The sequence below is a fragment of the Choristoneura fumiferana genome, chromosome 23, assembly GCF_025370935.1.
Source record: "Choristoneura fumiferana chromosome 23, NRCan_CFum_1, whole genome shotgun sequence".
Taxonomy (NCBI): domain Eukaryota; kingdom Metazoa; phylum Arthropoda; class Insecta; order Lepidoptera; family Tortricidae; genus Choristoneura; species Choristoneura fumiferana.
The window spans coordinates 19,256,162-19,282,678 of record NC_133494.1 but is presented as its reverse complement, the minus strand read 5'-3'; the positions used below and the strand labels follow the sequence as shown (position 1 = coordinate 19,282,678).

Below are 26,517 nucleotides of genomic sequence, written 5' to 3'. Positions count from 1 at the left end.
CCTTATCATCTATTTTTCATACATCCAGTTCTCGCAGTTATTCTTCTCGCACTTTTATTCTACATACTATTTCTTTCTTTCGTCCTCATCTTCCATACTTTTGGTCATTACCCTTCGAACTATTCTAACTTATCTTATTTTTAAAACTATTGATACATACTTTTAGTTATATCCTTTCATTCTGATCTCTTTTTCGTACTTCCATCTTATGAGCTGTCCTCTGTGTCATACACCGTCTTTTATTCAATTCTATTACGGGGGAGGGGATTTTGGGTTAACTTTATTAACTTTATCTCTAAACAATTAATTTTTCTATTTTGTGTCTCGGCACTGGCGACCCGCTCGCTACCAGATACAACTGGTTTTTTATTTCTAGCATTCGCGTGTCGGTTCATAACTATTTCATTTCTTAATCTAGGTTTACATTTTTTAACTTTAAATCTTTAGGGACACATCTAATTTCTTGCTTTCTATTACATTTCTGTTGAGCTACTATTTACAACTTTGTACTTTTACGACTATTTTTAAAAACCTATGCTTATTATCTATATGCTCATCATATACAAAAAGCATAGTTTCTATGCTATGTTTTATTTCTTGCAACAACTTTTTCTGTAATAAGCTCACAGTAGCGCAGAAACCTGTCCCTTTGTTTGCTTGACATTAGTTCCTTTACAACATGTTTCTCTAATTTTATGCCTAACTCTGTTTCCAGCTGAACTCGTTCCTGAGCAAACACTGGACACTCCAATAGTACATGTGGCACCGTTTCGCTGATGTCTTGGTCACATATACACGCCGGGTTGTCCTTGCACTTGAATCTTTCTAAGTACTCGGAAAACCCGCCGTGTCCCGTCATGAACTGCGTTCGTATGTTCGTTGTTTCGATCTTTCTTACTATTCTGTACGCCGCCACTGCGTTGGGGAAGAAAAGTTTTGTTACGGCCGCGGTTTCGCCGGTAACGTACCTCCGGTCCCACTCGTCAAGCGTAGCCATACGAATGGATCGCCTGACGAAAGAAACCGGGCACAGGTCGTATCCGGCTTTCGCTTTGATTTTAGTGCGGCCTCCTTGCCAAACCATCGGCCCTCTCATTCCCCTCGAGACCCACGTGGGCCTTTATCCAGAACAACTTGACAACCTTGCCCTGAAGGGACAATGTTGTCAAATTTCTTCTGGCTTCCACTGCCAGGGGGTGAAGGCAGCCATGTTCTTGATGGTCAAGAGGGCCGCCATAGAATCACTGTAGATCCCGAACGTTTCCGCCTTTTGCTCTAGGATCACTCCAGTTGCCCTGCACAGCGCGAGGAGTTCAGCCTGGTAAACCGTGCAAAAAGACGGAAGAGCAAGTTTGAGGGTTGGTGGTTCTGCCTCACCAGTCCATATGGATAGGGCGGCGCCCACCTTGCCCTCAATCTTGCTCCCGTCTGTGAAGATGCGAATTGCGAAGTCGCTGTTCGCATCCACATCCACTCGGTTCGCCAAGCTCACCAATTCCAGCTCCCTGCGGTGGGCGGGGTGCGGGGCCTCCAAAGCCGGGGCCATCCGTTCCACTTCCCACCCCCCAGTATTGGCTGAGGTACCCCTTCTTGGCCTCGTAGAGCAAGGCCGCCTCACGAACTCGGAGGTCGAGGGGGAGTATTCCAGCCAATACCAACGCAGCATTCAGCGAAACTGTGCGGTACGCCTTGCAAAGCTTCTGTGCAATTCCACGTTGCACAGTTGCCAGTTGACGCATAACGCACAGCTTACCGACCGCAGGCGCCCAAACGCTGGCGGCGTACAGAACAATTGGCTCAACAGTGGCCACATATATTACCCGTATGACTTCCGGGTGGAGCCCCCAGCTTTGTCTTTGCTGCTTTTGCTAGCTGTTTATGGATTCCGATGGCCTTTCTGCATACGTTGGTCACGTGCGCGTTGAACGTGAGCCCCGCATCGATTGTTACGCCTAAGATTTTTATCTGCTCTACCATATTGATTGCGGTCCCGCCCATGGTCAAGCGTGGGGTGTCGTATTTTAACTTTTTGGTTATAACCATTGCCATTGTTTTGTGCGGTGCAAATTTAAGTTTGTTATCGACTCCCCACGCCCGCACACGCTCGAGAAGCGCGTTTGCTTCGGACTCGATTTCTGCGGCACTCTTCCCATCGCACACGATAACCACGTCGTCAGCAAAGGCCTGGCAGTAGGCACCGGCCTCCTCTAGGCTTGTTAGCAGTGGATCCAGAAGAAGGTTCCAGAGGATTGGCCCTCCTATTGATCCCTGGACGCACCCTTTGGTCGTGGGCTTGCTAAATTCTTCGCCTGCGTATCTTATCTTTACCTTGCGGTCACTGAGATAGCTGTCCATAACCTTTCTAAGGGCAATCGGGCACTTCTCCTCGGCCAGACGGGTTCTAATAGCTGGCCACCACGCGCAGTCGAAGGCTCCCTCTATGTCCAATGATATTAGTGTAACAATTTTCTTTTCTAAGAGTTTGTTTCTTATGTGCTGGATCAGGACATAGAGGGAGTCCTCGGTGCTCCTTTGTGGCATAAACCCGAACTGGCGCTTGCTTAGTCTAGGGATCAAATGGTGCTTAAGACGGGCCATTGTCATCTTTTCATATATTTTGCCAAGCATGGGGAGCAAACCGATCGGTCTGTACGACTTCGGGTGTGTGTATGCCTCCTTGCCCGGCTTTCTCAGGATCACCACTACTGCTTCCTTCCAGGCCTTCGGGAAGTGATGGGTTTCTCGGCACTTATTTACTATCGACAGAAACAGGTCAGGGTTGGTTTTAATGGCATGGGAGCAGATGTCGGACGTGAAGCCGTCCCCTCCCGGGGCTTTCTTGGGGTTAAAAGATTCGTGGCGTGTATGAGTTCCGTCATGGTGAACGGCAAATCACATCTGCCATCATGCTCTTCCGCGTTCACCATTTCGGCCTCCCTCCTGGTTTGGTGGTGACGGGGGTGTCGTTCTCCGTTGTGTCCTCTGGGTAGAGCGTTTCCGCCAACAACCTAACTGAACCCTTTGCATCCAACACCATCCCGTCTCGCTCCAGGGGCGAGTCTTCCTCCCTTTGTTTCGTCCTACCGATAACTCGGTATATTCCCTCCCATACCCCTTCCCGGTCCTGCCTCTGGCAAAAGTCTTTCCAGGAGTCTATCTGAGCTTTAGCTGCCTCGGCCTCATACCGCTCTTTGTGCTGCAGGTACTCCTCAACAACCTTCTCACGTCTTATTGGCGCAGCCCATTTTATCCTACGTCGTCTGGTGGTGACTTCCCTTTTCAGCTCGGCTAATCTCTCGGACCACCACGGCATAGAAATTTTTTCATTTGTCTTTTTCTGTGGTATTGTTAATTTGCATGTATCAACTATTATTTTTGTGTATTTTTCTACTACTATATCTAAATCTGCCGTGTTTTTAATTTTTCAACATTTACAGTGGTCAAATTTTGTTCTATAGTAATTGGCTGAATTTCTCATGAAATCAGCCCAATTTGCCTTTTTTGTATTAAATATCCTGGTAGTTCTATTGATTGTGGTTCCTCTGCTTGGTTTAGTGAAAGCCAAGGTAATGCCGTTATGTCCGAGCTTGTTAGCCCCTCTTCTACCTTCCAGTCGTCCACCAGATTCAGCAGGTTTGTGGAACACGCTGTTACGTCCACATAGCTGCTGTAGCGCTTTCCCCCCCTGATCGTGTCGAAGGTTGGAGTTTCCCCGTTATTGAGCACATTGAGGCCAAGCTCTTCTAGAGTCCCGGAGAAATCATCCCCCTGTGATCGACCGTAGTGCTACCCCACCAGGGCTCTTGGCGTTGGCATCCCCTCCAAAGATAAGTCTCCCTGTTCCGAGCTTTTCTCGATCAACCTCAGGGCTCCAAGTAGGGTTCTATAGGTTGGTCGGGCTCGAAGTAGAAGGAAACGAGCGCGACCTCCCAGGCGCTAGTCCGGAGACCCACCGTCGTGATGTTGGGTGGTGAGTCTCGGGTACTGGATGACGTCAACGGTGGGGTCAAAGACGGCAATTGCCGCTTTGTTGACACTTCCATCTCTTGCTGCGCCCTGGAAGACGCGCACGCCCCGGTAATTGACAACATTTCAATTTTTTGCCTGGTGTTTTTTTATGCTCAATAAATAGTAGTTTGAAAACTAGGAGACCCATATTTTTTCTTTTCGTGAAATTCGTATTCCAAGTTAGTCAAAAATAATTTTGAAATCTCGAAAAATTCAAAAACGCTTGTAAGGCTGAATCTACACATTGTCATTGCCTGGGCCATGAAAAAAAAAACAAGCTACGGGTTGTCATTTTGACGTTGTTTTTGAATTTTGATTGACGTTTGTTTGGTTTGGTTTGAGTAATGGTTTGTGGCTGTGATTTGATGTTGGTTTTTATTGTATTTTAATTTTTCGCATTTTTCTGGACTGAATTGGAAATAATTGACAATAAAAATGAATAAACGAGTTCGTAAGTTAGATCCCCTCGTTACTTGCTTCGTTCCCACCTGCAAAAATACAGTTATAAAGAATCGTAAAAAACATTTTTCCACGTGCCGAGGTCTTCGAGAGTACAATGGTGTGCTGCTGTAAATAAAACAAACGTACCAAAAACTGGTAGTCTTTACATTTGCGAAGATCATTTGAATGTAAGTATCTACTTATCTACAATATAACCTATGTATTTTAATCGTAGAACAAGATTGTTTTCTAGAGATGGGCCGGATCCTGGTTTGCTGGGTAATGGGTAACGAGGTACCCGGCATAATTTTTGCCGAATCTGCCGGGTAACCGGCAAAATTACCCGGCATTAAAATACCTTCCATATCCACCGCTCGGAAGGGCGAAGCTGTGTGGGGTGAGGCAGAGAGTGACACTCTCAGTGTGATTTGTTTTTACATCACAATCTGTCGAATTTAAAGTTTGATTATTGATTCACATTAAAAATTTTAAAAATTAGTACTTAAATATCTCAATGACTAGTTACTATAATAATGATTAATAAATGAGAAAGTCGTGGCCTAGTGGTTTGACCCATCGCCTCTCAAGCAGAGGGTTGTGGGTTCAAACCCCGGCTCGCACCTCTGAGTTTTTCGAAATTCATGTGCGGAGTTACATTTGAAATTTACCACGAGCTTTGCGGTGAAGGAAAACATCGTGAGGAAACCTGCACAAACCTGCGAAGCAATTCAATGGTGTGTGTGAAGTTCCCAATCCGCACTGGGCCCGCGTGGGAACTATGGCCCAAGCCCTCTCATTCTGAGGGGAGGCCTGTGCCCTGCAGTGGGATGTATATAGGCTGGGATGATGAAACAACTTGATCTAATACTAAAATCTGTTAAAATTATAAGTTGATTTAAATAAAAGCGCAATAACCATTTTCCTATGAAAACAGTTGGTTTCTTTTTTTTTATTATTACATGTTATCCGGCATCATTATCCGGTATCTGGCCGGATCCTGAAAAAGTGCCGAAACTGCCGGGTACCGGATCCTAGCCGGGTACCCGGTGCATCTCTTTGTTTTCCTTGATTTGCCTGTTTTTTGACGATTACTAATGAATTGTTCTCATTTTATTCTAGCTGGAAGAAGCATTACTAAACTACCAAGATTGGATGGACCAAAAAACCAATAGACCCCGACTGAATCCCCAAGTCCCAAATTATTTAATGAACATAAATAAAGACCCACGTCTTCTGCCATCAACATCCACATCAACAGTTAATGTAGATCCTGTACCAAATGTGCAAGAAAAAGGTGTGCTGTGCATTCCCGGCTGTTCTCATAAATCTATCCAAGTAAAACCCACTATGGTCAATCGCTTGGTTGGTGCAAGGATTTTCAGAAAAAGGAAACTTTTACATTCATTTGAAGAAGAGTCATCAGAGGGACATGATCCATCGACAGTTGGAAGTACAACAGAATTTTCTGAAAATGAAAGTTCTAGTAACTTACCAATACAAAAAAGTTTAGCTGGCAGGTCTTTTATGTTAAGTTTAATAGAAAAAAAACCATTTTCATATATTGGTGTTCCTAAACAATATTATTGGATTATTCAATATATTGCAAAAGAATTAAAGATACCTTCTTTACATATTATAATAACATTTTATAAGTTAAAAAATAATGAAACATTCGCCAAAATAAAAGACCTTTTTGAAATTTCATTAACTACATTGTGGAGAATATTTAACAAATCTTTGAAAGCACTGAGTTTATTTTTTAGACAAGTAATATATTGGCCAACAGCCCTGAACATTAAGAGGAACCTTCCTACTGCTTTTACTACAAGCAAAGAGTATGCAAATGTTCAGGCAATAATAGATTGCTTCGAGATAGAAATAGAAAAGCCTAAAAAACCTGTAGACCAGGCCCTTACATGGTCCCAATACAAGAATTGTAATACCATAAAGTATTTGATAAGTGCTACCCCAGATGGTTTTATAAATTTCGTGTCCGAAGGTTATGGAGGACGTATTAGTGACATGTATTTAGTTGAACAAAGTGGATATTTAGAGATAATACCAGCTAATGCTACTATACTAGCAGACAGGGGTTTCAAGCATTTAGAATCACATTTAGTTAAGAAATCTGTAAAAGTTCTGCGCCCGCCTAGTGTACTCAAAGGCACAAAAATGACAAAAGCAGAGGTGATTGATAGTAAAATTTTAGCTAGTTTACGCATACATATAGAAAGGGTTATCAGGAGGGTAAGACTTATTAAAATGTTGAAGCCACATGCTGTTGTAAATAATAAATTATTAAACATACTAGATGATGCAGTGGTAGTTGCTTGTGGACTTATAAATTTACAGTCGCCTGTCATAAGGAAGTATTAGGCATTGGAAGGCCAATTTAGGCCAAAATCACAGTGAATAATTATTAATTTTGGTTTTTATTTATCAAAGTGTACAATATTCAAGAAAACTGTATGTTATATTTGTATAATTTTTGATAACTGTGTGTTACTATAAATGGTATAACTAATAAAAGAGACACAATACGATTCATTGACTTTTATTTATCATAATGTACAATATCTAACATTTTCCTAAAAATAAATTTCTCCCAAAACATTTCACCTTCTTTCACTAACTTTTCTGCAAACAATCTGTCATAGTACACCCAGTGTTCATGGTAGGATTTATTTCTTTCGAAGTCTGGATCAGCTATACATAATAAAGCTTTTTTCATGTTCATCGCCAACATTTGCAGCTGTATTTGGGCATTACATTTAGCCGATATCACACTATCTTTAACATAGCTTTCCATAGTTTTATTACTACTAGGGCATTTGATTTCTACGGTGAAGCCATGTTCTACACATAATCCATCTGGTGATGCCCCTACAAAAGGTGTGATTAATTTAAATCCACATTGAATTATTTCAATATTCATTTTTTTCATTATTTCATTCACCACTTCTTTTTCCAAACGTTTTCCTCTTTTGATAGCCTTTGTTTCAGGAATCTTATAACCTCCAAGAATGGATTTAACTAATGCTCCATCAGTGCTGCACTTTGTGCATTCATAAATCTTTGATGCAGTAACTCGCCCCTGCCTTAAAATATGCCACAGCTGACTGTGAGCTTGGCTGCGTGTTTGGTTTTCAATTTCATCAATTACCTCTTTAGTTAATTTATTTTCGACAAAGATTTTCAATTTTGTGTAATCTGTTAACTCATCTTGGGATGAACTAGTTGTATAGTAATCCAGTAAAAGCTTGAAAACTCTGAAACTATCCAATGTTATTACTGTATTGTTATAGTCAGAAAACAAAGAATCTTGCATATTTCTTTTCCGACATTCTTGTAAAAATGCAGCTTTTTTAAGAGAATTAGGAAGATTGGTTGTTGCTGGCAAACGTTTTCCCATTTCTTTGGCTAAAATACATTTATCTTGAGTCACTGCCGCCGAGAGTTTTGGCTGGATCCAATAGCAGCGCACAGATGTGACTGAAGGCTCTTCAGTCCGCTTAATAAGCCACATGATAAAACAAATTGAATGTTTGCATCCACCCTGACTTGCAGCACAATCTTCACATTTCACATCCAATATTGTTTCTTCTGCCTCGTTAATGCTTGCGACAACTGAGTACATTTTAGTACGAACTCGGTGCTCAGGAGTTACTCTGCCCTTGATAAAGCACACAGCATTCTCTCGTTTCACTTCCACATAGCCTACAGAAGTTTCGACGTAAGCATCCCTTGATGACAATAAAACCTTAGCTCCCCGGATCTCGGCAACGTTAAAGGAGTCGTTTTCACGCATGTATTGCAACAACATCATATAGTCCACCTTGGGAAGGTTGCGGCTGTCTGCCATGGCATAACCGTCCGAAACTTTCATGGCAAATCAATTTATTAAATATAACAATGCTTTTTCAATACAAAACGAACAACCTCGGCCACACCTCGGCTAACAACACAACACTGCAGGGCTACTACGAAACTCGAAGTTCGTGTCGTGTGGTCGTCCCTCTAACACTTACACTATTTAATACGAGAGCGAGAGGGACCGCACGACACGAACTTCGAGTTCCGAGTTTCGTAGTAGCCCTACTGATATTTGAATGACACCGATATTTTTTGACATTGACACCTTTTTGACATTTGGCATTTTTATTCATAATAATTAGATGGGCAAAGGTAAATACTATGACAATGCCTCACTTTGGATTTTTTGAAGATTTTTGTGAATATTTCGTTAAATAAGTAATAAAAAAAAATAAAAAAATATGGAATGGAATACTTAAACATAAAGCTCTAAATGGTTGTCGGTACTTTAGTAATTATTTAAAATTGAAATGTTGTGAATTCTAATAATGTAAATTTTCTACCAAACTCGCCATTATTTTTTCCTGGAGTAGCCGCCGTAATCTTACGCTTCTCTGCTTCGATTAGAGCTCCTCGGTGCCAATTCTTTAATGTAAGGTTTCGCCTGTAAAAGCTATATTGGTTTTCCCTGGCTGAGCAATAAGCTACGGGGATCGTGCCAATAGATCCATCTCTCTGCTGACATCCTCATAATGCGAACCAGCTTATCTAGCCCCGTTCACACAGTTTCTGCACTTTGGTTGTACTCCTCAAAAGTCTGCGCACCCTGCTCTGAGATGGGACAGTGGCTGCAGGTCCCATCGGTTCCTTGCAAAACGTTTGCCGTGGCCGTAGCCTAAGCATTGCATTGAACCAGTACCGTCATGGTCTTCCATGGATCCCCAGGTTATGATGTACCACTCCCCATTATTGCCTTTCCAAGGAAAGTGCTAATCAATCGTATTACTGATCCTGACTTTTTTCCTAAATTTCACGCTTATTCGAATATTATAATCGCGAGTCCTCGGAACACTATTAATTACGAATTAAAAAAAAATTAAGTTAGAGCACATAGTTTTTTAACGAAACAATACTATATGTTAATGTTGCACTAACGAGTACGAGTCAAATAATCAATTTGAACCTTCACTCTTGAACTGATTGATTTGAACATTTGGCGGTGTCAGAAAGTTGCGGAAAGCGCCATCTAGTCAACAGTTGTAATAACAACTTAGCACTTACCGTACTGTTTATCACATGACATTTTACCATTCCCTACAATTACATATTTTTAATTAGATTGAAACAAAAAATCTTAGTCGTTAAACTTCTTTTTAAAATTAAAATTATCAACAATATTTCAAATATTAGGCGGCAGAAGAGACAGACGCTGCGCTAACTTGCGTTAAAAATTGGGAACTAGTGAACAAAGAGCAAACCAGCCACTAGAAAATAAGGTTGCAGTGTTGCCAGCTAGTAAAATTGTAGCTAAATTTGTTTTATTTTGGGACTACACCAACTATTTTCTATCCTGCGTCCTGCGTTACATATGAGACCGTGACTTTTTTTGACTGTTTTGTGCATTTAATTAAAGTGACATTTGGAACAAATTTCGCACTTACTGATTACTTCGGCCAATTTTTAGCCATTTTTTAAAAAATGAGGTGGCAACATTGTACCATAGTGTTGCATCTCTGTCTTTTCGAATAGACATCATTCGAACGGGAACGAGATGCATGCACGACTTTCAGCCATCAATGCCATCATAACCATCTTGTGCAACTGTTTCTCCGCGGTCGTGTTCTAGTCTAGTGCAAACGAACGATGGACGCCATTCGCATGAGATAAATCTTTTCTTCGCTCGTGAAGCGAGTGCGTACGCGTAACTTGGTGCCGGTTGTGAAGCTATGCGATAGTGTGATTGTGGTGCAAAGGTGGTTTCGAGGAGCTCAGTGGAGTGAGGATTCGTCTCAGGAACAGGGAGTAGCGAGAAGCGCGAGGCTCGTGCAGCCGGCCAGCTTCGGTCGCGGGCGCGAATGCGATCGCGAAGCATGGCGGACGCGAGCTGAGCGGCCGCCGCGTCCGGTCCCGGTCTCGCGGCCGCTCGCTCAGCCGGCCCGATGAGCGCGGCACGGCTGAGGTTATTTTATGGGTATATGTGTGAGCTGTCGGCGCCGCGAGAGGAAGGCTCCCGAGATTCCCGAGAAGCAAGCGGGCTCGGCGCGGGTGGCACTAAGGGCCCGGCGGCGGCGCTGCTGCCGCGCGACCCGCGGCCCCTGCGCCCGCTGCGGCCGCTGCCCATCATGCCAACTCCATATCCAATATCAAGATGCACAACCCCATCAAGAACATGGTCAGCAAACGGCGGAAGCGCTACATCCAGGACGGATTCAACCTGGACTTGGCCTGTATCCTTTTTGAGTGCGAAGTGCTTCCGTGTTTAGGGCGCGAGCGTAGATCGATGTGGGGTTTCGGGGCCCTCGGGTGAGTACTGAGGTGCGCGGCGTGCCCTTGGGCTCCGCACGAGCGCACGTCGCGCACCAACCTTGGAATTATTGTGATAACCTGGCTCGATCATCGTTTTACTTCTGTCAAGGGCACTCGATTCATAACCTATAAATTGCGTTGATATTACACTATAAGGTTATACTCGTTTTTGAGACTAAAACTATAAATTTGCATTTGAATTAGTGATCATGAAAGTCTAAAGTGGCTTCGCGAGTCTTATTAGGAGAGCAAGGTTGTAGTACAGAACGTCATAGAGTTCAAATTGGTTGTTCAAAATCTGGTTTGACTGCTTAGAGTAGTGTCCTCATAGTCCATAGAGCAGGTGTGTCAACTTAGAAGCAAACAGTGCCTGCTCCACTCAATATTTACCTTGTATAAAGCAGTTGAAATCTTGCATAGCAACAAGCAAAATAACCTATAAGTTGTGTACTCATCACTGTACACACAGACACAGCTATGTGTAGGCTGGTTGATAACTATTTCCAAGGGCTATAAAATTATTTCATGTGGCATGTTATGGTTTCAAAATATATTTTGGGATTAAATATTTCGTACTTTGTTCTTCTATGGTTCATTTAATTCAGTTCAATTATATTCTTTTGAGTTACTACTTTTATAAGTGATAAAGTGAAATGATGGAAGTAGTGATGAAAAAAAAAAATAATAGTTTATGAATGAGTGTTATGATATGAAATAAGGTTAGATGTATACTAAATAGGTGGTATCAATGTAGTGTTTAACCTATTTGGGTCTGAGAACTAGAATAACCTGCAACATAACCCACTCTGGGTTATGACTGCCAAATGAAGTAGACAAGACAGTCTCCATTTATTCAGATGTTATGTTTTACAGTTAATATAAGGCAGTGTTTTTCAATCTGTGGGTAGCAACCCAAGTCTTATTGTGTATTTATTCCATGTTTGTATTATCAACGTAAAATAATACAATACTGTAAGTGGAGGTAAGCAGGGGGTCGCTGAATATTTTTCAAACCAAGGGGGATGCGCCATGTAAAAGTTTGAAAGACACTGGTATAAGGTTCCAGCACCGGTGGGGTTGTAGGGCAGTTGCCAGGTGAGAATTGAAACTGAATGAGAAATGCCATAGACCAGAGATTAGAATAAGAATAAATTAATTTATAAAACCACCAATATGTACATTCATATTGTGAGATATCTGCCCGAACTAGCAGGAGCCTGTATCTCGGGGCCCAAATTTGCTTATTTAATAATTTGATATTTGATTTATTACAACCAGTTTCAGTATAATTGGTGCCATTTATGCTGTTTAAGTGTAAATTTAAGCATCTATGTTGGATATTGCTTGCTTGCTACAAGACTACTCGTCTCGGTGACACAAAATAAGTTAAGGATTGAATAAAAATATTTTGTGATATATATTGCTTAGGTTATTTAAAACACTTGCCTATTTATTATTTGTAGGACTATTTAATTGATCATTAACCTATATCCAATTAGTACTTGTGCACTTTATAATTATGCCAATTTAATGTCTTAGGAGGTGGATTTGACAGAAATGGCCCATTTATTTAATAATTAGCTTTTGCCTGTAAATTTTTGTCTGCTAAAAATTTTAAATACCCATGGGAGCATAGGCAAGCATAAGCAAGATGTTGGGCTACCAATTCAAAATTCTATAATACTGAAATCTTCACACGAAAATCCAGGCCAGGCCCTCCCTGAAATCCTATGCCAATGCATGGGAGCTATGCAGTTTTTTGAGATTAAAACTGTCCTATGTCCTTCCTAGGGTAAGATAGTTTGTATATCTTTGTACCAAATTTGATCTAAATCGATTCACCGGTTTAAACATGAAGAGCTAACAGACAGTTACTTTCACAGTTACTAGTAAAGATTAAAAATAAACACCAATTACATATTTGATTGAATGACTAGTTTTATGTATCATTAACCCAATTCTTATTAGTATCTAATTGTACTCCTACACTTAACAAGAATGCCTATTTTTAAACTTAATTTGCTTGGTTATTAACCCATTTTTAATTATTTGTTTACTACTATTTGTGCCATTTCAAAATGTAGTCATTAGTGATGATGCAAAATTAGCTAATGATTGAAGACCTGTCATTATAAAAATAACACGTTTATTTGCTACTTTCACAAATCTGAAAACTATTTAATACATTTGCTAACCCATTTCGACTTAGCTATTTATTACTTTTATTGTTTTACTACTTCGGACTGTATTTTCTAATGAGACATTTCTCCCATAACACATTTCAGATGATTAAATTGAATGGTAAATGAAGAAGAACAAAACATGTGTATACAAACTTTTGCATTTATAATATTAGTAGGATTAGTGTGTACAGTCACCTGCATTAATATCTGCCACAGCAGAGTGTGCGAAAATTATCTGCCACATCCTACTAACCCCACAAATAAAGTTGTATCAGATATGCACACTTTGATTCGATTTGTAGCATTCGAACATTATCTAATTTTGCTATTTCTGTTTCTTTGGCTAGTTGAAGTATAATTTTGATAGTGTTTTATGCGGCGATTTACCTTAACAGTGAACAGTGATCACAAAATTCTATATTTCTCTTGTGTCTGTCATTTTTTAATGCGCAAGTTGTGTCCATGTGGTTTCTGGAATTTTACTATCAAGTTGCAAAAAACTACAACCACCATACAACGTCCCTCTCAAAGAGAGTATACTTTGACACTGGCGAAATTGTCCTATTAATTAGGACAGAAAAGCCATATTTTAAAAGAGAAGAAGATGCACACTTTGTTGTGTTATGCAGATATATGTGTTGGTGACTGTACATCAGCATGTTGGCCATAAAGTTCGGGACTTATACATCTAATCAAGAGGTACACTTCGATTGTTTGTATGTAGTTGGTAGGTAATTGTCTATATTCAGGCAGACCAGTATTAAGTTTAATTCACATTTATCTGATGCAGTGTGTTGTAACGGCTTGTGTTGTGTCACATCAAAGCTATAGAAAGAGAGCAACACAACATGACAGATAAATGAGGCTTCAGTTTTTACCACATTTGTGACCAAGAACCCGGTAATCGGGTTCTGTGTTCATAGGAAGTTTTCACTACAAAGCGGAAAAACACTGCGCGTAGCAAATTGTGGTCGCGAATGTGTCTAATGAGACTTATGCCATCCACTACCAAATGGCATAAACGAGCCAGAGTAATCAGCTTATGACTTTCATTCAGTGGAAGCACATCTATGCACTCACATTGCGAGTTGAATGGACTCCAAATGGAGTCCCTTTATAGTGCTGCAGTGGAAAATGGGCATAAAACTCAGACAGATACACAAACACACAGACACTTTTTGTGTAGGGGGTTAAAAATATTGGTATTTTTCCAAATGATCAAATTATCACTGACTACATGAGGTGAATTTTGAATGTGATACAAAATTAAGTGTTTCCAGGTCTGTTAATACTGAACAGTATAATGTATAATGTCAAACTCAGTTGTTTTAATTGGATTTACTTTTAGGTGTCCATCAATATTATTTAATTTCTACAAAGTATGAACATCCTAAATTTTATCAGACTAATTTTAACAATTAAATTATACATTACATTGTCCAATATTAATTGTCCTAGAAACACTAGTTTTATAATTTTAAATTTTGCCTTGTTGGTACATATTACTTATATTACAATTCATGATTGAATGCAAGATTTGATTCAATTTTAAAAAAAGTTTTCCAACTGTAAAATCTAAAACAAGACATGAGACTGATCGAATATTGGGATGTTTTTTGCGTCTTTGTCTAGACTGTAATAAAAAGATTTTAGGTAATAAGAGATAACCTGTGAACTGTCACTACTGTAGCTCCTAGCTTGTTTAGGAAGTGTAATGCAAAACATGGACTAAAACATTTTTACTCTTCTTTTTTAAGCCTGTGCACCCTGTCTCGACAGAATTTTTATGGTTGTTGGTTAAGGATTGGTGCCATGCTTCTCTATAATTAAATCAAACTATTGCCTCAGATCTGTCGCTTGCGTTGTGAGTGTTGTAGACATCTGTGACGTTGACACGATCCCCAGGTGTCTCAGGCCTCGACAAAGAAATGTAAAGTATCAGAACAGAATTTAATTTATTTTTGACAAAAAAAAGTTGATTATTCTGTGGACCGCAAAGGGCTCTTTTCATTTACATTTCATTTTTTTTAAATACCTACTATGATGCTTTCGGAAACACCATCATTGCCAAGAAGAATGCACCACAAAAAACTTGGCAGAACATATTTTTAATAATAATAATAATATATTTATTTATTTATCAGACAACATAGATCCGTTCATTTGTTAGTACATACACACTTTAAAACTAAGTTAATTCAGTTTAAAATTAAATTAAAAAATAATATTAAATGTCAAATAATAAAATTTTAAAATTACAATTATCAAACAGACTTGACGTCAAAAAGGAATACAATTCTAAAAAGTTTGTCACCAGGCAGCATTTTTATCAAGTACAATCCTCTTAATAATTATTAAAGCTGGCCGAAATGTAAAGGTTGCATAGTGCTTGGTTTATACAGTTAGTTCTTATTACTTCAACCACTGTACACATATCTAAAAAAAAAAAGTTGTATGTTGAATCATTAAAATGCAGTGCCATTACCAATATCAATACTTGTGCAGGTCATTCACCCACCTACAGAGCTAAATTAGGATTTATATCAAGCGTATCAGTTTGATTGCAATACTTATTATTTATTATTCTTTTATGTTATAATTTCCTTAATTAAGATATGGTTTTCCTTGTGTTTTTTTTTGTATTGAAATACTCCAGTAAAATTTGAGTTTTATTTTCAGGATTATGTTTAAAATACTGTTATTCTTTAGTAACAGTGAATTTTGATACTATAAGGGGCTGTTTCACCATCCATTGATTAGTGTTAACTGACGGTTAAATGTGATGCCGTCTCCGTCTATTCGAACAAAACAAATAGAGACGGCATCACATTTAACCATCAGTTAACACTAATCAATGGATGGTGAAACAGCCCCTAAATATTTTAAGCAAACTAGCTACCTGCCCAATCTATCTTTATACACATATAAATGAGCAATCGGATGTCCCCATTTTTGACAACATATAATAATGAACTAAAATAATTTCCTTGCTCACCCATTAAAACGGTGGTTGTGGTTCGTTAGTCTCAACTGGTAGCATGGTGTACTGTTGTGTCACTCTGAAGATGAGCTCTGGTTGAGTTCGAAATGTAGTGTGGTGGTGGTGATAGATGGGTTTGTGTGATTTGTGTGTTCTTACAGTGTGGAGGTGGAGAAACTGCATGAACACGCATATTTTGCATAAGCTTAGCTATCGTAAGTTCCCGGGTGAGCAAGGAAATTATTTTAGTTCATTGATATGGACCTCCGCAAAGTAACGCCTGATTCAATAAACGTATAATAAATCGGAAACCGGGAGAAATAGGCTTTGTGAGGCGTTTTCAGAAATCAAATTCCAAAAATATGATAAACTTAATTAAATAAACAAAATCTAAGTAATGACCTTCATTTGACCCCTGCAGTGCAGGCAGTTCTAAAGCAGGGCTACACTCTAAAGCAAATTGACTGTTTGAAATGTTTAGTTAAATTTAGGACCCTAAGCCGTGCTTGTATTATTGTCACATTGTAGAGCCACAGATTATGACGTTATGTACGACCTTAATTTTTCTAGGCAATGGAACATGGCTGTCTCACTGACGTCATCCAGCGTATTTCGTGAAAAAAAAATATATAAAAAATTAAACTCATCCAAATTCAAAATCGATGAAAATGGTATCTTAAAATATCCTATTCTTCCCAATCCCTTAAATAAAATAAAAACTATGGGTTATTTTTTTTTTGGTGCATCTCAATTCATTTATTTATTTCAGGGATCTTGGAAACGGCTAACAACAATACAATACAATGACTCTTTATTGTACACCAGAAATAGTAAGCAACAACAACAAGAACAACTACTTTGGTTTGATTAATTGTGCTGGTGGGGATTTTCGGGGGTGAACAATGTAGCTTGGTATCTTTATGATTATGAAGCTCGGGGAGCCGAGTGTCAGATATTTTTAATTCTCTCTCTCTCTCTCTGAATCAAATATCAGATATTTTAATTTAAATAACATATGATTTTATTTAATCAAAATTATGTCCTCCCTGCCAATATGGGAATCTAGGGCCCCCATATTTTGTTGTCCTGTGTCCATTTATCTGTCCTTATAAAATTATATATAATCATCATCACACTCACTTGAAGGAAGCTATCCGCTTTATAATAAACAACGCTAATCAAACCAAATATTTTTTTGCTAAAAAAATAGTGATTTTATATAAATCGTTACAATTAAATTAACGTCATGTAATGTCTTATGCTTTTTGAAGATATCGGCAAAAAACTGTCACTAGTAAAGTAACCGAGATAGAGATAAGCTCTTCTGTGTTACCGGCTTAATTATTGTTGTAGTAAGCAGTTAAGCTAGAAACCCACTGACAGCTTAGGCGGAGCGGTGCGGCTCGGCGCGGAGGTGGTACCGGTTGTAATATTCGAGCTAACATGAAGCAGGCCACACAGAATATCGCGCGGGAAATAAGCGCGGCGCGGTATTCTATGTGGCCTCTTTCATGTTAGCTCGAATATTACAACCGCGCCGCACCGCGCCGCCACCGCTGTCGTGGGGTTTCAGCTTTAAATTTAATTTCGACTACGGAACCCTTTCTCGCGGCACTTGGCCTGGCCGGTTTTGATTAATTATTAAAATTATCTAGCTCTTTGTTACATAAAGAGCGTTCACTGAGGCGAGGAAACTGTGGAACCTTTGTGCTACTATGTGATGTTGACATCTAATAAAGTTGCCAAAGAAATTATAGCGAAATTGATTGTGAAAACGTTCCACCTTGGTACATGGTTAAGTTTCCTCGACTACAACCCTAAAGCTCCGATCTGCTTTTATTTATAAACACTTAATTATCTTACTTAACCCATTTAATGGACTGATAACGAGTGCCAATTGAGAGGCATAAAAAGAAGGTGTGATTTAGATTACGCGAGCTATAAAGATATTTAATTTATATTCTCTTTTCCCTTTATATTATACCTACTTATATATTGTTCATATTCATATGTCAGAGTATTTTCTTCGAGACTTATGCCTGATTCTGTTAATGTACGCCTTGGAATTGCCGACCCGGAAATAACGGAATTAATGCACAACCTGATAACTGGATATTCATAGATATACCTGAATTTGCACGTCGTTAAAGTGCGCCAGTCCGACTCCTATTTGGCCGGTTTTAGGGCTCCGGAGTCAAAATGGCAAAAACGGAACCCTTATAGTTTTGCCATGTCTGTCTGTCTGTCTGTCCGTCCGTCCGCGGCTTTTCTCAGGGACTATAAATCCTAGAAAGCTGTAATTTTGCACGTGTATATATGTAAACTATGCTGACAAAATGGTACAAAAAAAATTGCGAAGGCGGAGGCGAAGATACGATTTTTTGCGGAACTTCGCAGTAATGGAGGCGGAGGCGAAGTTCCGCTACAACTTTACTTGTAGCGTATTCATATTTTTTCATTTGTTAAAATTAACATAATTATTCAAGTAAGAAGTTGTCCCAAGGAAGACTGGGTCACCATATTTATATCCATTAGTTATAATAGTTCACAGAACCAAGGTTGCGACATCTTAATTATGATATTAATGGTAACCGGCGCGATTAAATATGCATCTTGTGTCTATAAAAGTAAAGAGTAATTGTATGTCTTGATGCTTGATATGATATGCTCGGTGATGTGGATTCTAACAATGTGCTTGACCATTATTGAGGTTCGGTTTCCGAAAGGTGACTGTCCGTTTGTCCGTCTTAATAGGACTGAATCCCAAGAACCATTAATATCGTAGAGAGGAGGCCTGTGCCCAGCAGTGGGACGTATATTGCCGGTACCTACAACAATAAATAATAAAAAATAGATGGGTGTACTTATGTCGACTTAGCACTCAACGTTGAAAAATCTGTAATTTTTTTTCATAGATTTTGGTATGTACTTGATTGTAGTAACAATTTCTTCGTTTATAGTAGGTACCTAAAAAAATGTACAGGACTTTAAAAAAATATATAAAAGGTAACAATTACAGGTAAGAATGGCGAACCCCTAGGGCAGTGTTTTTCAAACTGTGGGTACGGTGGAGGGTGTGGGTGGGGCGGTATCTTTAAGATACTCTAACCGTTATTGTCTATGATTATTCAATGTTTGTATTATTAACGTAGGATAATACAAATAACTGTAAGAGGAGGTAGGCAGGGGGTCGCCAAATATTTTTCAGACCAAGGTGGGTCACGTCCTGAAAAAAGTTTGAAAAACACTGCCCTAGGGTTTCGCGTGCGCCACTTTGAGAAACCCTGTTTTAAGCCATACAACTGACATTAAACCTTAAGCCACGAACCAATTATTCTTCGCAATCAACTTCAGTTACATTTAAATTGGCAATTACAATCACATACAAAAATCTTAAAGCCCTTTGTTTTTAACCGACTTCAAAAAAGGAGGATGTTCTATGTTCCAATGTTTGTATTTTTTTTATGTATGTTCACCGATTACCTACTCAGTCAATTGTGGACCGATTTTCAAAATTCTTTTTTTATTCAAAGGGTACTCTTCTGAGGTGGTCCCATTGTCGCCAAATCAAGATCTGATGATGGAATCCTAGGGAAATCGAGGGCAAACCTCAAATTTTATAGGCACACCTATGGTGATTTTTAGCATTAAGATAAGCATTTACATTCAGAAAGTATCATTTGGTAAACTGGACCTGATGAAGAAGACCGTAGATGACCAATGGAACTCGTCAAAGCTAAGTAATGCTCGCTCGTCATGAGACAAACCGAAACGATCATGATTAATATACCTAGATAAGCGACTAAGAAGGACTTTTAAATTAATGATTTTTTCGAACTGATCTGATGCTGAAGCTGGAAGGTAGGCAACGAAACTGTTATAAAACAACGGAACTAAGCCGTGTTTGGGCTTCATGGAATCGTTGTGAGATGTACCTACTTTGGCTACGAATCACTAAAAAGTGAGAAATAACGTAATTTTTTTAATAAAAAGTAAAACCGACTCCAAAAAAATAACATTAAATGGAACTATAACATAATAACTATATTTTCAAGGGTTTTGTAGTCGGCTCCATTTTTTTTATTTTTTTTTATTTTCAGTTACCTATATAATAAGTTTTGACCGAAAATTATTGTCACCCTAATCTGAGATAGAGTAGTACAAAAATAGAACCTCTTTATAAAGCAAATTCCTGAAAACATTTGTTACTTCTTTATCTCAAAAGCATAAATTCCTTGTAGCGATTTACCAAATCGCATTTTACCTCGAACTAACAAAATTTCAATAGAATCATGTACTTGACGCAATTTATCGCGTAGCTTTTTACATTAGTATAATTAATTTGTAGCATCTCATTTTTCGTGTAGTATTTTACCCTAGATCGAGATCGATGTTCGCTTGGGACTCTAATTAATTTGACAAGTTAATTGATGTTTGTACTAAAATACATAATACACGATCGAGGTGAGATGCGACTAAAACTAATAGCGACTAAAAAAACACGATTGAGACACAACGCGATAATTAAACGCACGATCGAGGTGAAATGCGACTAAAATTTATAGCGACTAAAAAAAAACACGATTGAGACAACGCGATAATTAAACGCACGATCCGAGGTGAAATGCGACTAGAACTAATAGCGACTAAAAAAACACGATTGAGACACAACGCGATACTTAAATGCACGATCGAGATGAAATGCGACTAAAACTAATAGCGACTAAAAAAACACGATTGAGACACAACGCGATACTTAAATGCACGATCGAGGTGAAATGCGACTAAAACTAATAGCGACTAAAAAAACACGATTGAGAGACAACGCGATAATTAAACGCACGATCGAGGTGAAATGCGACTAGAACTAATAGCGACTAAAAAAACACGATTGCGACACAACGCGCTACTTAAATGCACGATTGAGGTGAAATGCGACTAAAACTAATAGCGACTAAAAAAACACGATTGAGACACAACGCGATAATTAAACGCACGATCGAGGTGAAATGCGACTAAAATTTATAGCGACTAATGGCTACTTGCTGGAAACACTCATCTCGAGTTAGCGTTAAGCTCAGTTTAGTAGTGTCAAATTGTATGGAACTGTCAAGCTTAAGCCTGGAGTAACTACTAAATCTCGATTTATATTTTCCTGCAAGACGGCCTAAAAAAATAAACGATTGTGACACAACACTATAATTAAAAATAAGATCGAGGTGAAATGCGATTCGGTGAAACGCTACAAGGAATTTATGCTTTTGTGGTAAAGAACTAACAAATGAGTTTATAATTGGCTAATCATCTTATCCTTTTATGTTTTACGCTAGTTGGGAACTGTTTTGATTTTATTGTAGTGTATCAAATATATTTTTAAATAATGAATCGAATAATTCCTGAAATAAACTTGGACAATCTTCACATATTTTTTAACCAATTAGGTCTGTAGTCGATTGAGCAGTTTTAGACTTGCAAGAAAATCTTGCAAATTGCATTTCACTGCGGGGCGCTCCATTGGCCGTTTCAAATTAAAGTACAATTCAATAGAATCTGTCAATTTTCTACATATTTAAGACACCCTATCGTGGGCACACTTGATTATATATGTCCCTGTTGTTGCAACTATCATCTAAAAGGAATCAAAAAAGAATAATAGTCACATCACAAAGCCTTAGGCAACCCGGTGTTTATATTAGTAGGCTCGAAGTGTCTACAGGATTGTCAGATTCTATTGAATTGGAGTTTAGTACGCCTTGTGGCCTCGCAATGTACTGCAACTGCAACTTCACGATGTTACTTTCTGATCTAAATTGAGCTTTAGCGATTCTAAGAGCTTGTCCAGATGAGGCGATTTACGCGCGAGTGGACTCGCGCGTTTCATTTTATATTGCGTCCAGATGACGCGTTTTACGCGCGTTCCTACACTGGGAGGGATTGCCAAACTACAATAAAAATATAAAATCTAATACGTCCACTCGCCATGGAGTCGCGCGTGGTAGTGGACGCAGCAATGGCGCCTGGGTATCTCAACTCGCGCGGCGCTCGCGCGTAGTACGTGCGAGTCGAGAGTCGCGCTCATTGTACGCGATTTACGCGCGAATTGCGAAACGCGCAGCATCATCTGGACGGGATATATGTAGCCCCAGTACCTCGGGAACGCGCGAGTGGACTCGCGCGAGTCCACTCGCGCGTAAATCGCCTCATCTGGACAAGGTCTAAGATATGTCGGTCAGATCGAGTTGTCATTAAAATATATTCCCATCATCATCTGTAATTCCGACTGTACATTCAAAAATACCCATTTACAGTGTGCGTACGACGAAAACCTAAAACAATCCACAGTTTCCAGGTCATTGCCTCATAATATACAATTGTTACAAGTTTTATTTTAAGATCTCGCACTATTTATATCAACAAAAGCTCGGGGCGTCATATTCGCTTTTCATCAACAAAAAAGAGTTTTTTTGTTATTTTTAGGGTTCCGTATTACGTACCTCAAAAGGAAAAAACGGAACCCTTATAGGATCACGTTTTGTCCGTCCGTTTGTCTGTCTGTCTGTCTGTCAAGACCCTTTTTCTCAGGAACCCGTGGAGGTATCAAGCTGAAATTCATATCAAATACTCAGGTCTACTGTCCCTTAGAGCTATGAAAAAATCAAACTTCTAAGCCAACGCAATCAAAAGATACAGCCGTTTATGCTGCAAATTTTCGACACTCGCAAGGGAATCAAATCAAAACCTACAGGGTACTTCCCGTGAACTCAGAATATTGAAATTTGGTACGAAGCAACGTCTTATAGTACAGATAAAGGAAAAATTGCGAAAAGCGTAAATTTTTAGTAACATGTAATAAAAATATTTTTAATAATTTGTACGGAACCCTCGGTCTGACTCCCACTTGGCCGGTTTTTGAGTTCCTTATCGCAAAATAATAGAACTTGGTTTGCAGTCTGTGCATCTCGCAACTTCAGAATTGAACTGAACCAATTCGAAATTAATTTTTGTTTAAATTAAACTTACACTATACCTAGTGCCATCCACGAAGACGCATAATTTTGTCAAAATTAGACATTCATGACATTGTAATAAGAACCACGACACGCGTCATCGTGAATCTACCTATAAAATACAATACAATACAATAACTCTTTATTGCACACCAACACAGTAAGCAGTACAAAAAACACAGGTATATATAGCATAGAGATTTTCTAAAGTAAGCAATAGGCGGCCTTATCGCTTCAGTGCGATCTCTTCCAGGCGACCTTTACAATGGAAAGAAGTAAGAAATAAATTTTAGCAGGTGGTGCAATTTACAGTAGATTAAACTTACTGACTGGTATAGACAGACATCGCACAGCTTTAGCCACTGGATATATATATTATAGTCAATTTGGAGATTTAATTTCCTTGATTGAGTACACCTGCCATAGAGGTGCACCGAGTATGGATTTTTCGGAATACTTGCAAGTTATTTTTTTCTTGTTCTACGGGGGCGAACCGCGTTGTTTTTAAGTAGCCTGTATAGTGCCCGCTGCTGGCCAAGGTCTCCCCTCCTGATCTCCAGAACTCCCGTTCTGACGCTATGTCAGGCCAGTCCTTTGCGTACGTGTCCAAATCGTCTCGCCATCCCGCAGTATGCACCTATGCTTATTTTAAATATGCATGTATTTATACATGATCACAATTGATCATGTATAAAGATCATGATTATAATAGCATGATCATGTCAAACTTGTCCCTTATTTGAAATGAAGTGTACTATAATTGTATGGTTCTCTAATGCTAAAATTCGTGAAATACGGTCATTAACTGGTTTCTAATGAAAATAAATCCCATTCTTCGCCGTTAAGGCCCAAGGTCGACTCTCATTATTCTAATGGTGTATTGTGGTGAAGTAAAATTGGACGAGTTGCTAAATGTGCATAGCAACAATGGCGGATTTACATAAACGGGCCGGCAGCCTTCCTTAATTAAGTTCGGCCCGTGCTCCCGTTACTGTGCTTTCTTTATTTTAAAAACAAAGCCCTGGCGGAGAGCCCTATGCGTTTCAAATTTACATAATATCATAATTAACGGCGATCGTTATAAAATTTCAAGGCTGATTGTTAAAGCGGTTTCTCAAGGAATTCATCATTCTCGGTTCAAAATTGCTCAATCGGTTAAAAGTGATGGTAGCCGTTAAGAAATAGGACGAGTTTTAATTTCGGCGCCCGTCTTGAGTTACGGGTAGGAACAAGCGAGTGCTGCAACAAGAGCAAGTGAATAAGGTTGTGACTTGTGACGCCAAGTATGTTAGGTGTCAGAATGGCCACTGGCCCATCCCCATCGGACTCGGCTTCCTCACAGGCGACGATTCGACGACAGGGTTGGAAATTATCAAGATAATTATGATCATCTATAACTATCTGGTTATTATCCGCCGATATAGTAATGTCATAAAAGAAATGTTTCTCTTGTTCGGATATCCGCAGTGGACGTGACGCCAAAAAGTGAGGCACTATTACCTCTGCAGTAGGTGGGAATACACATACTTTCAGCGTAATATTATGCGTAGCTACCACGTAGCTACAGTATTATCATTGCTAATTATCTTGATAATTATCTCGGTGCAGCCCTGATTTTCAGAGAAGGTTGAGGAAGGCACAGTTGTAATTTAAAAAAATTAAGTATTGTAGACACAGCATGGTTTTGATCCCTTTGTTTTTTTGTCCACTATGTTGTTTACAATATGTAATTGTACCGAATCCTTAAATAAATAAGTTGCCCTCGGAACTACTTAAAATGGGGCCTTCGATTAAGTTAGGCCAAGCGCGATAATTTTGTCGCAAAAAAGCAACGATGTGTTTATATGTTAAGTGCGCGCATATGCGAAAAAAAAATCGATTTTCTGCGATATAACTGTTACAGTGCGATTCTTAAATCGTGTCGTGTTCATGTTATATTTCTAAAAACCCACTAAGGTCCTGTACACTAAACGTTATTATTAGATATCAATACATTGTAAATAGTACGACTATGACACTAGTTTTTATACTACGCTATGCCTTCGCGTCAATTACGCGAGATATAATATTATAATACGGACGTATGATTTCACGCAGGCAGGACCATATCACACTGTCGGATCGCTCACGCTCGTATCGAACTTCGAAAGCTAAATCTCAGCTGTCGTCAAAACGCCCTTGTGAATATTTTCTGAATAAATCCAAATTCATGCTTTAGGTCATCATTATCATCATCATATCAGCTGTAGGACGTCCACTATTGGACATAGGCCTCCCCCACCCCCATGCTTTAGGTGAGTGTTTAAAACAATTTCTTCTATATTTTAGCTTCTCGGATATTGATCAGTTAACAAAATATCAATCTACAAATTTGAAATAAGGAAAAGACATACATGTAGGTCAGGCTGTGCCCTGGTCAGGCACCGTGAAAAAATAACTAACAGCAGAAAGTTCGTAAATCGCACAAAATACACGCGCAGCTGTCTCCGTCCAGAATATCCAGCGTAGTATTAAATGATTTGAATTAGAATTAGAATTTTGTAGTCTCCACTGGCACAACCTCGACGACTTCATCGGCCACCTCGCGCTCGCGAGCATTATATTCGACCGCGTTGGCAACTCCAGATTCTCAATATTGTGGGGATGGCGCCGCTTCACGTACGTCCCACAGGTCGCCGAGCACAGCACAGGCTCTGCTTAGAGAATTGGGGCCAAAAGGAGAGTCTCCTGTCCGTATCTCAGTTCACGTGGACGAAGTAGTTCTTTCAAGGTTATGGTTGTGATTAGATTAACGATTTAGGGGCTAGACTCCGCCAACTTTATTCTATATAATATTAGTGAGTAAGCGGGTCAGCGCCATACAATTAGAATTTATTCGGATAAGGCTGTTCCATTCAGGTAACGCACACATCATCGTAGCGGAGCGGGTCGCGACTGTGAGCCGACGCCGTCGTTCTCGGCGCGAGTTTTTACTCCACTGGCATGAATCTTTTTTTCTCTTGCTAAGCAAGTTGTTGCTATGCCAACAACTTTTTGCTGTGTTGCTATCGAGAATCCCGCGTTTGATAATTTGACTGGCTTCTTTCGTTGTAACAGTTTAAGTTTTATTTTCGCCTACACTTGTAGTTACCTGGTTGGTTCCTTTCCGTTGATTCGGCGGAGTGTAAATTGGCTCATCCCCTTGAGACCTCAGGCTTCAAGGCACGTTTTCAGAAGTGGGATTGTTTAGTGGGAAGGTTTAGTTTTTGATTGGTTACTTTTTATTCGACCTCGATGCGTTTCCTAGTGTTTGAAGTAACGGGAAGTGATTTAAGACTTTTTGATTTATTAAAGCTCCGCGACAATAGGTATGGTAGTTCTTGACAAATAAACATTTTGATCTTGTTTAATAATTCATAAGATGATATTTTTCCTGAAAACTAAGCTATTTTTTTTTGCTACCTAAATTTAGTTTTTCACCTACTTGATATCAACGTAATTTCACTATTTGTGTGATAATTTTGCTTCTATATGGAATTTTATATTGTCTGAGAATATTATTAGCTTTGTTATTAACAAT

At 39.2% G+C, this 26,517-nt stretch overlaps 2 protein-coding genes and 1 long non-coding RNA gene across 5 annotated transcripts in view; 2 read left to right on the top strand and 1 right to left on the bottom strand.

Moving 5' to 3' along the window:
• The window catches only part of LOC141441158 (deoxynucleoside kinase-like), a 4,451-nt gene extending 3,367 nt beyond the window's left edge, over positions 1-1,084 (bottom strand). The window contains 1 exon segment of the mRNA XM_074105834.1: positions 628-1,084. Coding sequence (XP_073961935.1) covers positions 628-1,084 — 457 coding nt within the window.
• Positions 1,085-4,529: 3,445 nt separating this feature from the next.
• LOC141441085 (uncharacterized) lies at positions 4,530-6,992 on the top strand. The gene is made up of 2 exons (XR_012452771.1): positions 4,530-4,637; positions 5,569-6,992. It is a non-coding gene; the product is annotated as an uncharacterized lncRNA (long non-coding RNA).
• Positions 6,993-10,613: 3,621 nt separating this feature from the next.
• Pten (phosphatase and tensin-like protein) overlaps positions 10,614-26,517 on the top strand; it is a 68,972-nt gene continuing 53,068 nt past the window's right edge. For all 3 annotated transcript variants that reach the window (XM_074105721.1, XM_074105722.1, XM_074105719.1), the window contains exon 1: positions 10,614-10,709. In XM_074105721.1, the coding sequence (XP_073961822.1) occupies positions 10,631-10,709 (79 nt within the window). In that variant the 5' untranslated portion in view covers positions 10,614-10,630. The remainder of the gene's footprint in view (positions 10,710-26,517) is intronic.